This window comes from Bufo gargarizans, chromosome 4, assembly GCF_014858855.1.
Source record: "Bufo gargarizans isolate SCDJY-AF-19 chromosome 4, ASM1485885v1, whole genome shotgun sequence".
NCBI classification, from domain to species: domain Eukaryota; kingdom Metazoa; phylum Chordata; class Amphibia; order Anura; family Bufonidae; genus Bufo; species Bufo gargarizans.
Window position 1 is genome coordinate 30,618,115 of NC_058083.1, and position 17,680 is coordinate 30,635,794.

A 17,680-nucleotide genomic window follows, 5' to 3' on the forward strand; every position below is an offset into this window, starting at 1 on the left:
TGGGTGCAACAAGAGCAATGCTGATGCCCATATTACACCAGAGGCCCAATTTGCATATTAAGAAAAAGTATAATTTCAGTCATGTGTCTATGCAAACTGTTTGATCGGGGGGTCGCTGGTGACAGAATCCCTTTAACTCTGCAGTCATGGAATAAAAAACTTAGTCAGTGGGGTGCTGTCCGTCCCCTTTGCGGTACCTCCCATTAAAGAAATTTATGTTCCAAAGAAAACTGTAAAGCGCCTCTAAAACATCACTTTACTCCTTACTGGTGTCCCCGGGTAACCAAAAAAGAGAACTTGAAGTTAAATATTCTCACATCAATTTTCATGCACATAATGCAAAACAACTTTTGATCAGCTATGTTCCTACTTATGTCACACTCATACACCCCTTAGAGAGACGTTAGTTTTCCTGTGCTGCTACTATATCAAGTGTCTCTGATCTGCTGTCAGCGCCATGCTGTGGGTCAGAGGGATATGGATAGACTCTTATTACCTCTCATTCCCCTTTTTATGTCGAGAGCAACCTGCACACTGCTGCTTTTTGTTGCGAGAGTTGAGAGTTGTCGGAGGAAGTGATTAAGAAGATCAGTCGTAGTCCATGGATGAAACTCTCCAAACACCTTGAGATTCCTATGGTCGCTGTTGCCAATATGGGTATAAAAGTTTAATGGAATGGAATCCTTTGTTCAGGAGCCTCATCTCTTGACCTGATTGGAGAGCATTTACAAAGAGTGTCTCTCGCTCTGAAGGACCTGACAACACATTGTCTTGAATGAACATAGCCATGCCTTAAGGCTATGGATCTCTTTTACACCAAATTTAAATTGTTTATTCTCTTCTTAAATGCAAAACAAAGGATCTTTCTAATTAGTCTTCAATTAAAAAATTCTTACCAATAATTATTATATTTATTTTTTTCCTGTAGAGGCTGTGCAACCTGTTATACATAGCTGGCTATGCTGCTACTCCTGGTTCTTGCATAGATCTGACGGCACACTTCTTGCTGCTGTCTTCTCTTTCTGCTCTACTATATTTGCACCTCCATCCAAGAGGAACCTTTGCAAACTCTTCCAGGAATGTCCACTTTCCAGTCTGTTTGCAGGAAAATACCGCATAAAACTGGGCAGTTGGGTGGTATAACTCTACCCCTGCTTGATGACGGCAGATGTTCAGGGGAACAACTAGGTTTTTAAATTGCAACTTGCCACATCCGTTTGATCTCAGAAGATAACCCCCCCCCCCCCAGAGGTGTGTTTGGTAGACACTATTCTCATTTAGAACATAATTGTTTAGGCATAGATAGATTAGATCGATATAAATATATAAAGGGGATGGTGAGGATAACTGTGGATTGAATGTGCGGAGAGTGTACAGAAGACACAGCAGTATGGAGGGGTGAATCGCACAGGTTTTGTATCTATGGTGAGAGGAGGGCAAATTCAAGTGAGGTCCAAACCCAGGTGGAGCCCTATAAAATAGACCTGACTGGAGTTTCCAATCAAAAGCCAGTCGCTCAAGCAGAATGTCCTTTTGGGGAGATGAAGCAGAAGTTCTTAATAAATCCCATCAACTCTGTTAACATAAAAGTAAGCTCTCTTGGAAAAGAACCTCATCCTGAAAAGCGTGATGGAGGCTCTGTGATGTTTTGGCGCTCCTCTTCTGTCATCGGCACTGGGTGTGTGGAAACTTTGCAGGGATTCATGAATTTGGAAGGCGTATTCAAGATTTGTTGAAGGAAAACATTCTGCAAAGGCTTAAAGTTACTTCTCCGTCAAGGGAGGCTCCCAGTAAGAAAACTATCAAAACTGTTCCTCCAAAAGCAGATGAGAATACATGCAACACTTATGTGACTATTGTGCAAATTACTTTCAAAAGGAAAGACTGGTGAATAGAATACGGTGCAGGGTATCTGCTGAGGTTGGGTCTTATGACTTTGGTGCATTAAATGTATGGCCTTTTGTAAATGCCAAATAACAATAGATGTCATTCTTCTACAACGTGCTGAATGCTAATCCAAAGGCAGAGAAGCCACCGTGACCTGGTTATGCTTGTGCCATGCTCAAGATTGAAGGCTGTGTCGAGAGCAGTGCAGTCTATATGACCAGAACACTACTGCAAAATGACTTCCTACGGTTTGCAACTTCCCCGTTATAATAGGAAGATGAGCTCTGGAGCACAAAATGCTGTTAAAAAAATTACAACATTGTGTGGACCTGAACATTAAAGGCCACATGAAACTGCAATGACCAGAAAGTCGTCTTTGGCAACAGCTCTGGAAATCTCGAATCATGTATTCAGGAATGTGATGATATTGAGTAGTAACCCCGCGTCTTAGTGCTGTCTCTAACTTATTACATACACTGACGAGCAAAATGGTAACAATGTTTTGAACTTTTTGACTTTCAGGCTCCATATCTCACAATCCACTACAGCTTTGGACGTGAGACCACCATCATTTTATAGACAATCATCTCGGCTTGCTCATACATAAATTGGACTTGCGACTATTTAGCATATGATTAGTTATGCAGATTCTTGTCATGTAACTGCATTGCTACTGTTTTGCTCCTAATTTTTTTTTTTATTATTTAGTAAATCCACCTTTTTGGCTTTCAACACTGCCTGAATCCTTCTGGGCATGCTCTCAATCAGATTCAAGCATGTCTTGACTGAAATCTGTTCCCAGGTTTCTTCTGCACATTCCCAATGTTGGTGCATACTGGTACAAATACACTTTTTTTTTTTTTTTGTCAACTCTACCAACAAGCGTTCTTCTGGGTTGAGGTCTAGGGGCCAATCCAACACTTCTGCTTCATTGAACCATTTCTTCACCAATCTCGACGTATGCTTCGGGTCGTTCTCCTGCTGGAACACTATGTTGTCCTTTTCATACCCATAGTACTCGAGTGTATGACGTAACTCGTATTATAGGATACTCGTATATAGCTCAGGATTGAGACCACCATCCATCCTGTTCAAGTATCCAACGCCTTTGGGAAACATCCCATATCATCCGGCTTTCTCCACCAAACTTGACAGTTCCTTCAATTTCTCGATACGTTAGCCCCTTTTCCCTTGTTTCTTCCAGACCTATTTGCACCTATCAGAGCCCAGTCTATTGACTTTCATCTCATCGCTCAAAATCACCCGTTTCCAATCTTCTACTGTCCACTGTTCCTACTTTTTATTTTTGCAAGCTCAGGCTTTTTCACCTTATTTTCAGGCCACCATTGTAATGTGATTTGCACAAACGACCGTGATCTCCCTATTATGAAGCATACGAGCCGCCTCCACTGCCGTGTTTGTCACTCCAGAACTGATAGACCTTGTGATGAGCCAACTTGTTGGCTCTGATATTTTGCCTGGACCTCCACCTCTTGACTTTGGAACGGATGGACGGACTTCATTTAGTATTCTTCCAATTGTCATGGCGCACATGATGCATTTTGGCAATTTTCTTGGCTGAGATACCGCTATGGATGATGCTGTTTCTGTTTTCTTGGGGAATCTTCATGGCTGCTCTTGGATTCCAACCAGTGACCTTTTGCTTGGGAGTCAACCTAATAACACACTGAGCTATTAGGGAATGTGAGAACCAGTTGTAATTTGTAGTATACAAGAAGAAAAAGATAGTTTCACCACCAGGAGCAAAAACAGTAACAATGCAGTTACATGACAAGAATCTGCAGAACTAATCATATGCTAAATCGTTGTAAGTGTCATTTATGTACAAGATCGCTAAGATGATGATGGGAGTCTCACGTTCAAAGCTGTAGTGGATGGTGAGCAATGGAGCCTGAAAGTCAAAAGTTCAAAACATTGTTAGCCTTTTGCTCATCAGTGTATAATGGAGGATAGTGTTGGAGGACCTATGATTTGTATGTTGTCTCCACAACTGCAGAAGATGAAATGATGGCTCTTCAAACTCCTATTTTGTTTTAGAGGATTGATTCTGACCCTGATAATCTTGAGTCTCTGGATTTACCCGAGCTACAGGTTGCTTCAAACCTCAAGACTTCTTTTTCTGTTCTGAATCTTGTGTACGTTTGTGAAGATTCCTTCTATGGGGCCATTATTCAATCTCCTGTTTAGTTTAATCGGACCCCAAACAATTACATTTGCTTACCTGAAATTACATTTTTCTCGAGTCTGAGGTAGCACCTAGGTTAATTATTCAACTTCTTCAAAAATGACAGACAATACACAAGCAGCAATTAACCCTTTTCCAACCAGCGGCCTAATAGTACAGTGCTGGCCGGGTCTTTAAAGATGTAGCCCGCTCCTGAGTGGAGGGGGATGCGATAGCAGCGGGTGGCCTGCTGTTTCTTATAGCAGACACCCATGGCTAATGTCCGCAACCGGCAGTAATGCCGATTGCGGACATTTAACACCTCAGATGCAGTGGTCAATCCTGACCACTGCATCTGAGAGCATGAAACACTGGAAGCGTGCTCTTCGGTGATGCTACAGCTGCCCCATGCGGCGATCGGAGGAGCCGGAGCGTGTGTGCAGCAGCCCTGTTTTTGTGAATGACAGGAGGCTGCTGCATAGTATTTCCTATGGAGCCCTTGGCTGTAATAGCGCTCCATAGGAAACTAGCGATTTTCTCATAGACTCCAATGCAAGTGCATTGGAGTCTATGAGAATAGCAATCTAATGATTTCTTGTTATAGTTTCTTATGGGAGCTATAAAAAAGTGTTAAAAAAAAAGTTTTAAAAATAAAACATCATTCAGATCACCCCCTTTTCCCAAAATAAAAAACTATGGGCGAAAACGCCCATAGTATAAAAATATAAATATGTATTCCCCATATGGCTAACAGCAAAATGGACGATTCGCCCGTTTTTGGTCGCTTCATTTTCTACAATTTTTTTTTTATAAAAAGTGATCAAAAAGTCATACACACCCCAGAATGGTATCAATGAAAAGTTCAGATCGAGCCGCAAAGAAAGAGCCCCCCCATACAGTTCCGTACACCTAATTACCAAAAAGTTATAGGGGTCAAAATGTGGCAACGAAAAAATAAAAGAACCCCCCCCTCCACTTTTTTTTAAATAATTTTAATCAGGTATCATCACACTGACCTGTTGAATGAAAGTAACTGGTCAGTTTTATCGCACATCAACCGTCGCAAATAAAAAAAAAATATATATAAAAAAAATGGTGGTGGAATTTTATTATTTCCTGCTTCCCACTACATCATATGCAATATTAAAACGTGGCGTTGGAAAGTACAACTTGTCCTGCAAAAACAAGCCCTCGTATGGCTATGTGAACAGACAAATAAAAAAGTTATGGCTCTGGGAAGGCAGGGAGCGCAAAACGCAAAAACTAAAAAACCTCTGGGGTAGAAAGGGTTAAAAGGTCATACCTCAACCAATGCAAATGGTAAAATATCCAAGTAAAATAAACTGTATAAGGATTTATTAGAGCGGGTTACAGTGCTGCTTTGGACTTGAGGGAAAGGAAATTTCAGGTAAGTGAATTCTCTGTTCTTCATTGTCCTCAACATCACCTGAGGACTTAAACTGAAGAATTTGTTGAAGGGGGGTGAACACCGCCTTCTGTAACAAACACAAATTCCCTTTGTAATGCCCAGCCTGTAATGGTCCACAAAGGTCTTTGCAGAAGCCAAGGAATTGGCCTGGCAGCACTGAAAAGGAAACGTCTGCAAATCTAGTAAATGTAGCCGTAGATGTGGTTATATGGGCATTGACTCTCACTGGGGCAGAGTATCTACATTTTTTGCTTCATTGAAGTTAAATACCTACCACCCTTTTAACATCTTTCTTCCTCTCCATTAAGAGGGTTGAGAAAATACTCTGGTAGAATATCCTCCTGGTTCTTTTTTTGGTTCTGAGTGCACCTTGGTAAAAAAAAATACAGGAACAGTTCTGATTCTCAGATAGTAACACAGAGTTTGGAGCTTACCTACTCTTTGTAGACCACCTATAACCAGCAGAACAGTCTCCTGAGATAAGTATCTGGAATGAACCTGATCTAGAAGTTCAAAGGGGGAAGAACCAGAGCACTATACCAGATAGGAGTAGGGGAATGGATGTTTCGTCTTTACGGTCTTAGGCCCTTAAAGAATCTTCTAACAAGATTAGACTGAGAGAACTTGAAATCTAAAAGGGCATTCACAGCTCCAAAATGAACACGTAGTATTGACTTTCAAGTTTGCGAAGGAATAATACATCAGAAGTACTGAGGTCTTATTCACTGAAGATTCTCCATATTCTGTGATATACTTTGTTAGTGGATGGTCAGAATAATGGATACATCTGGCTTTGGCAAAACCTGATTAGCTAATCTTGCCCTCTCAATATCCAAGCCATCAGATGGAGGGGAAACTATGTTCAGGTAGATAATAGGTAATTTCCAATGTTCTACCTTCGATAGATCTAATATGTCTGCAAACCATGCCCTCCTGGGACAAAAGACGATGAAGACTATCGCATCTGCCCCGTCCAGTTTGATCATTTTGAGGACTCTTGTGAATGATCGGAAGACATATGTACAGCAGGTTTCCCCTCATATACAGGTAGAATTGATTTAGGGCCATTGTCCAATCTGTCTTGAAGAGACAACAGATGGTTTTCAACTTGACATTCTTCCAGGTCGCAATCAGATACATTTTAGGTTGGTCTAACTTCCTGTAAATGGCTTGGAAAACCTGTGGATTCAACTCCCATTCTTCTGGAAAGAGTCACTGTCTGTTCTGGAGATCTGTGACTGAATTATCTATACCTCTTATGTGTACTGGTAGGCAAGTATGAAAAAATGTAGGACCTCCTTTGTGTCACTGGCTCAGGTGCAATAATTCTTGAAGCGGAGTATTGTGCACGCTATATCTTTATTAACACACAGCATGTTTCAAGGGAGGATCGCCCCCTCTTTAAAAAACTAAACTTATGTGTATTGCAGAGAAGTTGGGCACTCCATGATCAGGGTACACTGCATTCCAGGAGGGTACTCCTTGCCCCACCTTATTTCTTAAGGTTAAAAACGGAAATGAGACTTGAACTGGATCATGATGTGGGAATTGAAGAGGACATCTTGAAAGTAAGAAAGCCTTGTCTCACCTCTATTAGCTCTCAAATGTTCAAGGACTTCTCTTCTTGGGACTCCCTGAACCCACTGGTCTTTCAGAACCATCCCCTAAAGAAGGCTGAGGCATCTGAAGTTCCCTTCATTTGACTGTGGAGGGTAAGTGACTTTCCACCATCACCTCAAGGCCTGTCTTGTCTGCAGCAGAAGCAAAACTTGCTGATCTAGATGGGAGAAATGCCTTGAGAAAGGATCACAAAGGCTCAAGATTGATTTTTACCCTCAAAATCACCTGTTCGGAGGAGATTAGAAACTCCAATGTCCTCATCAGGGATCCGATTGGTATCAGAGGGTTCTGTATCAAGTGTCTGATGGACAAGTTTATCAGAAGTACCCTCTCTGATGGGGGAAGCTTCATTGCCCTTGAATCCAGAAGAAACCCAAGTAGCTTCAAGAAGGTTACTGGAGAAAGATCCGATTTTCTGGTAGTTTTATTAAAAACCCTGTGACACTGAAGAAAACTGATCCACAAGTATTTTCTTGGAGACTGGCTTAAACTGGTAGACTGCCAGTCTACCAGTCTTTTTGTGAAAACTCTAGGGGCAGATAGTAGGCTGACTAGAAGGGTCCTGAATTGCAGATGACAAATTTGCCCTTTTTTTGACTAGTTCCAGTCTTGGGAGTTTTTGTAACTTTTTGGATAGACCTCTTTCTGATTTATATTTTACAGTGAAATCTCCCTCTTGTGTCAGAGCAACCACAGACCATAGGGTCTCCATCCTGAACTTCTGAATTCAGGACAAAAATCTATAATGTGGCTTGGAATTGACAAAACATAGATATATAATACATTCCTTTTATGGCTATTGAGTAACCATTTAAGAGCAATATTTTCTGGAAATTTGTCTAGGAGAGCAGAAACATGCCATGCTGGGGGAAAAAAAACTGCTGTAATGTGGCTCAGACTGGGAGCACTTGACACCTGGCATCACAATTCACTCTTAGGGTTTGAGGTAGAGGACTTATTTTAGGAAGTTAAGGCATGATTACATCTACTGAACTTGTTCTCTTTCTCAAGTGCACAAAAATGTCTTCTGTATCTCTTGATGGAGTATCTCTTATTCCCTCTAGAACCCAATGGTTTGTTCGTAGACATTTAGTAATCTACAAATAAATGACCTAGCCAAATGGAGTGGGAAATAAAATTATCTTTAGAGGCGGTTCTAGCGTTTTGGCCAGCTTTTACTATGAGATGAGTTACAGAGCATCATGGACCTGAAGGATAGACAGAGTATCCAGGAAAAAAAAAAATTGCTTAGGAAGCCAGAAGCCTAAGTTATAGATGGGAATAAGCAGTTCTTCTGTGGAGGTGCCCGCTGCAGTGTCATCTTAAATCTGGCTAAGCCAAATTCTCAAGGTTCCTGTCACTGTAATAATCGCAAGAAAAGCTTTACATGGTGTGGTGAAGGATCTCTGCAGGGAAGTGTTAGCTATCCTCCATTGGGTTTCTAAGGAAGGATGAAAAATCTGAAGGAAACACTGATTTTGTGTAAAGCTTAGCCACAGCCAAATCAACATTGGGAGGAGCGTCCCAGTTCTTAGAGACCTTCCATTCCAACATATAGATAGATGGGTTCGAAATGACCTCTTATCTGTCTTGTTCCATTTTTTTTCTGCATTATTTTATCCACCACAAGATGAGAAGGTATCACTTTGTGGGAAAAATAAGTCTGTGTTTACTGTCTTAAAGAATCTTCTCTACATCTACTGTAAATCTACTTCCTGAATATATATTTTCCAGTCACTGGAATCAGCAGGATAATAAGGTGCAAGATTAACAGTCTTGTCCCATGAGAGAAAATAAGACATCATGCATTTTTTGGGTTTCTTTTTTTAGAGGCTTTAAAGGAGGACTTGACTTCATTAAAACTGTCCGTTAACCATCCAAAAAATGTAGTTTTCCTTCATGGACTCCATTGAATATTCCCGAGGAGGCAGACAGAGCATAACTGATCCAGGTCTTATAAGGGATAGATGGACAACAAGAGTCTATTCTGTCCTATTTAAACGGAAGATGATGAGCTAGGAAAATAAGAACAAAAGACCCAAGAGGAAAGAGTAGAGGAAGTGAGTTCCAGAACAGGAATGTTTACCTGTAGAGTGGGTGACATCCTCAATCCCAACAGTATTTAAAAACATAGGGGGTCATTTACTAACCAGAATTAGGCCTATATTAGGCGTATTTCTGGTGTATATTGGCGCAAAGGTCTTTTGCGCTGCAATCTGCGACTTTTCCCCACTCACGCCAGGCCTAAAAAAAAGTGGGCCGGCAGGCACGTCTCATTTACCATTTTCTACGCCTGGTTTAGTCATAGAAACTGGTCTAAATATAAGACAACAAAGAAGCTGTCTTACATTTAGAAGCGGTGGTGGATACGCCAAAGGTCTTAATAAATGATCCCCTTGGTGTGCACCATGGGTGTAGGGATCACCATAGCAGCCATAGCAATGGCTATGGGGCCCTATGCCACTGGGGGCCCGGGCCACCGGCTGAGGATTATATATTTTTTTAAATTCATGTGGCGTAGCTACAGGGGTCGCAGGCCCCTCCAGGACAGACAGAGAAAGCGCTATCTGCAGGGCCTGCAGGCTGTGGGCGGTGCGATAGGGCGCGGCCGGAGGCAGAGAGGCATACCTGCAATGAGGAGATGGAGTGGTCCCGCTCCCAGTCTGGGCGGCATTCCAACTGGCCAGAAGTGGAGGAGGCGGAGCGTACAGCGAAGCTGCGTGCTGCTGGGCCTGGCAGCGCTGCTGGAGTGTGGGCGCGCAGACGTTCAAGTGGCTGTGAGGTGAGGGCTGGCTGACTCTGGGACTGGTAAAACTTACTTTGGAGTCCTGCACCATTATATCTGGGGAGGAGGGGGGAGCAGCACCCTGGAGGTCTGGACCAGTACATTTAAGGAGAAGGGGGGAGCAGGACCCTGGAGGTCTGGACCATTATATAGGGGGGAACAGGACACTGGAGGTCTGGACCAGTACATTTAAGGAGAAGGGGGGAGCAGGACCCTGGAGGTCTGGACCAGTACATTTAAGAAGAAGGGGGGAGCAGGACCCTGGAGGTCTGGACCAGTACATTTAAGGAGAAGGGGGGAGCAGGACCCCGGAGGTCTGGAACAGTACATTTAAGGAGAAGGGGGGAGCAGGACCCTGGAGGTCTGGATCAGTACATTTAAGGAGAAGGGGGGAGCAGGACCCTGGAGGTCTGGACCAGTACATTTAAGGAGAAGGGGAGAGCAGGACCCTGGAGGTCTGGTCTGGACCATTATATAGGGGGGAACAGGACACTGGAGCTCTGGACCATTATATCTGGGGAGGAGGGGGAGCAGGACCCTGGAGGTCTGGACCATTATATTTAAGGAGAAGGGGGGATCAGGACCCTGGAGGTCTGGACCATTATATTAAAGGAGAAGGGGGGAGCAGGATCCTGGAGGTCTGGACCATTATATAGGGGGGAACAGGACACTGGAGGTCTGGACCATTATATATGGGGAGTAGGGGGAAGCAGGATCCTGGAGGTCTGGACCATAATATATGGGGAGTAGGGGGAAGCATGAACCTGGAGGTCTGGACCATTATATAGGCAAGAGGGGGGAGCAGGACACTTGATGTCTGGACCATTATATCTGGGGACTGGCGGTGGGAGGTCTAGGAGGGGTGTGGGGATGTTGGGGTGGGAGGTCCTGGAAGGGTGTTTGGGTGGGAGCTCTGGAAGAGGTGGGGGTCTGAGAGGTATGTGGGGGTGGGAGATCCGGGAGGGGGGCCCATAACATTTTTTTGCTATGGGGCCCAGTCATTTCTAGCTACGCCCCTGGTGTGCACCTACCACTAGTTAGGCTTTACTGTAGCCTAAATGAATCTGTCTTGCAATTTTCTGTGGTTCATTCTCCATCATTAGGACAATGCTTCTCATCAGTCGTAAGATCAAGTCTAAGCATCTACAGTCATATATGCCTTGAAAGGGGTTTTAATGCAGAGTATATAAATTGGAACAAGAACAAAGGAACACCTTCAGCCATCCCTTTGTGTTCTTCTAGAAGCCGCATAATTTCCTGGCGTTACTTCACGTTGATGTGAATGGGGCATATGGCAGTTTCCAGCACAGTGCTATGTTACCGGTTGCACTGTTATGGTGAGAAAAAACCTGAATGCATCTCGCCCCTTTCATCAGTACAGAGCTGAGATCTCAGTCGTGTCTTCTAAAGATTTTTTTTTTTTGATCTTTAGATCAGGCTGTTAACGGCCATTAATATCAGGTTGGTGAGCGGCCGACTCTTGGCCCTTACAAGCAGCTAATCAGTTGCTGTGCTGAGATTTGGACACCTACCAATCAAATATTGATAACCTACCTAGAGGATAGGCCACCAGTATCCTCATCTTAGAAACCCCTTTAACAGATTGCCAGTTATTAAATATATAGGCAGGCAGTGTTATTGGTGGGAAATCTCTTTATAGTCAAAGTACTGGACACTTGGGGCCTTTACATTGACCATCTTTATCTTCTTAAGGTCTTCCTTCGAAAACTACTCTACACATAGCAAGTGAGGACCATTCTCCATGTAGAACTAATAAGTGATTGCAGGCTTACCGACACAAGATGCTGAATAACGGATCACTATTAGGCTAGGTTCACATGAGGATCTGGCTATCTGAGTTTACTGTATCGGACATAGCGGGATATGACCATGTATCGCCAGATCCACATTGACTATAATGGGATCCTGTTGGATTCCAGAATAAATGCAGGCTTTTGGCCAGACAAAAAACGCATGCCTATGAATGTGGCGCCTTTAGAAATGGTCCGATAATATGCCGCCTTGTGATTTAGATGAAACACAAATACTGAGACAAAAAGTAAGATGGCACCAACCACTGCTGTCTACTATTTGTGTATTTATCTTCTTGGGATCTTACCAGTCGTGATGGCAGAAAATTGTACAACATATTGGAAAAAATGATAAGAAACGAGCAAGACAAAGGGGGGAGAAAAGGTGCAAGAGCCATAAATCCAGGAGACATTATGTAGCAGGCAGGGATTTGGTGGCCCTGTTACATACAGAGTCAATTTTTTTTCGAGTGCATTTTCCTGATAAGTCCCTTCTCCAAAGTGCATCAGCCCCATAGAGTTTACATTAGTGATGAAGGATACGTATACGTAGATGTTTTTGTTGTCTCTGACATTACCTCCTGCTCCACCGCTGCTATATGTTAGAATGTTCCTGAATCTGCAATCGGGACACCTGGTCATGTGATCACAGTTCAGTGTGACCGGGATGTTTACCTACCTGTACAGGTAACAGTTTGTGTCCGGTCTGCTCCATTTCTTCTGTACTAGACATATGGCTGCGATGACTATGACCCATCCTAGGGTGATGCCAGTTCAATGGAGGTTTAATAAATAAAGGTTATAGAGATGGTAGTTAGACCTGGGTCCGCAGACTCTCCTGCCTTATCTCTCTACAGTGACACTCTTCATTTCCTGAACTTGTTGCTAAAGGTGATTCATAGTGTAGTTTGGCCCCATGGCAAGTTTTGTTATGGGGTCCCTTGATTGTTACATGGTTGTCTTTTTGAGCAAAGGGTCATGAACCCATCACTGATGCCATTACTCACTCACCAGTCACTACCTGCGTGTCCTTAGTGATGACCCTGTGTTTTTTGTGATCAGTGCGATGTTCGCTTTTTACAGACACCAAAGCTCAGGAGAAGCGGCGGCAGCACCACCAGTCACTTCTGCGGGCCACTGTCCACAGTCCGACCAGGAGCCACCAGATCCCCAGCACACAGAGTCCTCACTTGTCAGCGCTTATCAGTCGGGGAAGCCCGCGTCCTTTGGTCCATCAGAAGCCACCCTGCACCCTCCCGGTGTCACTCAGCATGTCAGGTCAGTGTCTCCGACCCTTAGTATTCAGTGTCATTTGTGAGCTTGGCCTGAGGGAGTGACGTCAGATGCCGCATGTATCACATATATAGACCCGTTCATAACATTAACACAATGAGAGAGTATTCAGGTATAATCAGGTGGGTGGAAGTTGGGACATGTCCCTTTGTGCCCCGTTTCAGCAAAGCTCCCGCATTGAAAGCTGACGCACTGTAGTCCTAATTCATGACTCGGCACAGCAAGTTCTGCTCTTTCTATAGTCCTGACCACCTCTGTCTGCTGTATCCAGGCCAGACAGGCTGGAGATGGTCCATTCTAGAAATGGGTGGGACCTGCATCTTTCAGATACTTATAGGATAGCCTGTGGAATAACACTGACATTGATGAAGGAAGGGTTCCCCTTACCTAGAAGCAAACGTTATTATTTTATTTTCATAAACATGATTGTTGGTCTGCGTCCACCACCATAGCAAGCTCTGTGACGTCTTTTGTTGATGTCTTCTTTTTCACCAGGCAGTGGATTCAGCAACTTGACTTCAGCTAACAAGACTAAGAGTCCAGCAGCAGTCAAGAAGAGTCAGCAGGAGGGAGATTCCAGTAAACCACTGATCTGGCCCAACACAGAGATCCCCCTGATACAGGTACAAAGAGCGAGAAGCAGAGATGCCGAGCATGAAAAGGATCAATAATGACTCAAATCCACCACTAGACGGCACATCCTGGTGGTTGAGCTACTCAGTTACTCTACGTTAGGAAACTTGGTAAATTGATATAGCGCTTTAAGGGGAATTTCACAATGCATAGAATGCTGATACGTAATTAGTTAGTACATCATTTATTAATGAAGGAAGGTGCTATGGAGCCCAGGAATTGTAAAGCTACTTGTTTAACATTCTTATGTTTGTTTTAGAATTTGCAAAAAAGAAGCAACAGCCATTACAGTGCAGAATATTCCAGGTAATTATATACTCTCCAGCCCTAGCCTGTCCATCATAATACTTATAGATACGACAATTATCTGCTTCTTGGTCCTGTGTGACTTGTGCTCTTCCATCATGCTCATGGTTTCTGTGTGACCTGGACTCTACCTCTAGGGCTTCTTCTTTGTCGTGCTAATGGTTCCTGTGTGACATGGACTCCTCTTCTGTTGTGCTCATGGTTCGTGTGTGACAAGTGCTCTTCTTCTGTTGTGCTCATGGTTCCTGTGTGACAAGTGCTCCTCTTCTGTTGTGCTCATGGTTCCTGTGTGACATGGGCTCCTCTTCTGTTGTGCTCATGGTTTGTGTGTGACATGGGCTCCTCTTCTGTTGTGCTCATGGTTCCTGTGTGACATGGACTCCTCTTCTGTTGTGCTCATGGTTCCTGTGTGACAAGTGCTCCTCTTCTGTTGTGCTCATGGTTCCTGTGTGACATGAACTCCTCTTCTGTTGTGCTCATGGTTCCTGTGACTTGTGCTCCTCTTCTGTTGTGCTCATGGTTCCTGTGTGACATGAACCATGAGCACAACAGAAGAGGAGTCCATGTCACACAGGAACCATGAGCACAACAGAAGAGAAGGACCAGTCACACAGGACCAAGAACATGACAGAGGAAGAGAACCAGTCACACACGAACCATGAGCACAACAGAAGAGGAGTCCGTGTGTGACTGGTTCTCTTCCTCTGTCATGTTCTTGGTCCTGTGTGACTGGTCCTTCTCTTCTGTTGTGCTCATGGTTCCTGTGTTACATGGGCTCTTCTTCTGTTGTGCTCATGGTTCCTGTGTGACATGGGCTCCTCTTCTGTTGTGCTCATGGTTCCTGTGTGACTTGTTCTCTTCCTCTGTCATGTTCTTGGTCCTGTGTGACAAGTGCTCCTCTTCTGTTGTGCTCATGGTTCCTGTGTGACATGGGCTCCTCTTCTGTTGTGCTCATGGTTCCTGTGTGACATGGGCTCGTCTTCTGTTGTGCTCATGGTTCCTGTGTGACTTGTTCTCTTCCTCTGTCATGTTCTTGGTCCTGTGTGACTTGTTCTCTTCCTCTGTCATGTTCTTGGTCCTGTGTGACTTGTGCTCCTCTTCTGTTGTGCTCATGGTTCCTGTGTGACATGGGCTCCTCTTCTGTTGTGCTCATGGTTCCTGTGTGACTTGTTCTCTTCCTCTGTCATGTTCTTGGTCCTGTGTGACTTGTTCTCTTCCTCTGTCATGTTCTTGGTCCTGTGTGACTTGTTCTCTTCCTCTGTCATGTTCTTGGTCCTGTGTGACTTGTGCTTCTCTTCTGTTGTGCTCATGGTTCGTGTGCGACTTGTGCTCCTCTTCTCTCATGCTTGTGGTTCCTGTGTGACTTGGGCTCTTCCATGTACCTACCTTCCTTTATATTGTTCTTCTCACTGACAGGTCTCTGGAAAGCTTGGGTGTTCGTCCCAGCCGGATCCCAGTGAGGAGGGGTCCTCTCCTGCACTCTCAGAGCCTCCGTCATGTTACCAATGAGCGGGATTCTCCTATTCTCAGAATCTGGAAATATACCTCTGAGCAGGCGTTGAAGCACTGCACCCTCACAGGTGAGAGCCTAGCCGCTATTCTAGCGAGTGGTGTAACAGTATGTGACCTCTGTGCACTCAGATGCTTTTCTCGAGTAACAGGTTTCTTAAATGTGCTGGGTTCCAGGACACTGCAGGTTTTGTGCTAAGATTATGTGAAACGCGCTGGAGCAGGATCATGCACATGTTCTTATTATGCTGTGGGTGGGCGCCGCTTCCTGCCAGCAATGCTAATATTCAGATTTCTCTGTTACTTTTTGCAGATTTGGCTGCGGTAACATCCAGTCTGACTGTGTGCTCGGTGCCGCTTCTCAAGTCTAAGACAGATGAACCCTTATATGCGTGTGACCAAACCAAGGAGCAGGTAACAGTCCAATGTCCTCCTGTTTAAGTAGCGGACGGCAGTTCTGCTGCTTGGAGTTCGTGTATAGCCTTCCAGCTGGTCTTGGCTCATGTGTAACCTAATCTATTTGTGCTTTTCTGCAGAGTTTCCCGTCTGTCTCCCCGGAGAGCGCTCACCTTTCCCCCTTTCGGAATGTCCTGTCCTTCTGTGCGGAGGGCTGAGGAACCCCTCTTCTGCCAATGAGCAGATGTACGTCATGGTGCTATGTTCTGTGAGACTGGACCAAGAACCTGTGTTTTTATGCCCACCCCTGGTTTTATTTTGTGTGTTCTCTGTTATCACCACTGACTGTGCTGTCCGGTCCCGTACTCTTATTTGCACTTGTGTGATCATGGTTATGGCGCTGGTGGTCCGGCCACCCCTTTCACACCCTGGTTTGTACTCAGTGACATTTTCTAGGTTTGGGAGGGCTCCTGTTCTGTGGTCTTGTCCTCAGATTTTTTTTTAATTGTTCTTATGAACTTTGATATCCAGAAGTTTCTATGTGATTTTAATTGCTATAAAAAGACAATCTCTTGTCTCCGCTTCTGCTGGTGAACTCTAATAAAGATCTGTATTTATCTGCTACGTGATGTCTTCGACAAGTCTGGGGAATCCAGGATGATGAGGGAGAGGTAGTTATAGGTCTCTCAGCAGCCATTCTTGAAGATGGAAAAAGGATGCACCCCCCATAATATGTTCTGATTACATCATATGTCCTTGCTGCGCAGCTGCTTCCACACATGCAGTTGCCTATGAGGTCGGAACTGATAGGAGGGAGATGAGGTTGGGTAACCGCCATCATGTTCTTCTGCCGACCCAGTTGTAGGTTCTTCTATTTCTGCATGGAGCATTATCTGCTGAAATAAGAGAGTTGCCCAAATTGTGATCAGCGAGTCAGATGTTGGGTAGCAGGAGAAATTAACGGTTTCCTTCCAAAAGATTATCAGTCTTTGTCCTTGACCTGGTGTTCACTTGAAAGGGACTGAGCTAAGATACCAGGCATGACCGTAGAAAAGAAGGGGCGCTATTCTGTCTACCAGGTGACTCATTCTGTTACTGACCTGTAAAAAAAAAAAAAAATGGCCCACAGTATCTTCAGGGCCCCTGTCCATGCCACCGCAGTCCTGCCCTGATCTCCGCGGGAAGACTGTGTTTTGGTGCCATGATATGGAATATAATATGCAACCTCAGGATCCAGCTACTTGGAGTTTATACATTGTGGAATGGCAGGAGGACTATTTGCAGGTTTCAACCATTAAGTGGAATTTGTTGATTTTTGTCTGAAATCTCACCACTTATCCTGGTCGTGGGACCGTACACTAGAGCTGACCACACACTTTAATGTCTAAGGCTAGGTCTACACGCCATGTGTCGCGCAACATTTTTTTTTTTTAATAGTCTATGGTGTGGCAATGTGACATGCTGCCACTGTCGCAGAAAAATCCATCTTGAATGGATTTTTTGCGACTGTTGTGTTGCAGTCACAGTGCGACACCGTGGACCAGTGATGGCTATCCTTGGCACTCCAGCTGTGGTAAAACTACAACTCCCAAGATGCCCCCCTTGCTTGGTTGCTCTCAGAACTCTATAGCAATAAATGGAGCATGCTGGGAGTCGTAGTTTCACCACAGCTGAAGTGCCAAGGTTAGCCATCACTGCCATAGACTATTATGACAAATGTCGTCGTGTAGAGCTAGTCTAAGGGTACTTTCACACTTGCGTTAAACTTTTCCGGCATTGAGTTCCGTCCTAGGGGCTCAATACTGGAAAAAAAAATGCTCAGTTTT

At 44.3% G+C, this 17,680-nt stretch overlaps 1 protein-coding gene across 1 annotated transcript in view; it reads left to right on the top strand.

Annotated features, from left to right (window-relative positions):
• Positions 1-16,476, top strand: part of AGBL5 (AGBL carboxypeptidase 5) — a 43,832-nt gene extending 27,356 nt beyond the window's left edge. Inside the window, 6 exon segments of the mRNA XM_044290012.1 lie at positions 12,801-12,995; positions 13,506-13,633; positions 13,903-13,949; positions 15,366-15,529; positions 15,772-15,872; positions 15,995-16,476. Coding sequence (XP_044145947.1) covers positions 12,801-12,995; positions 13,506-13,633; positions 13,903-13,949; positions 15,366-15,529; positions 15,772-15,872; positions 15,995-16,072 — 713 coding nt within the window. The 3' untranslated portion in view covers positions 16,073-16,476.
• Positions 16,477-17,680: the final 1,204 nt, after the last annotated feature.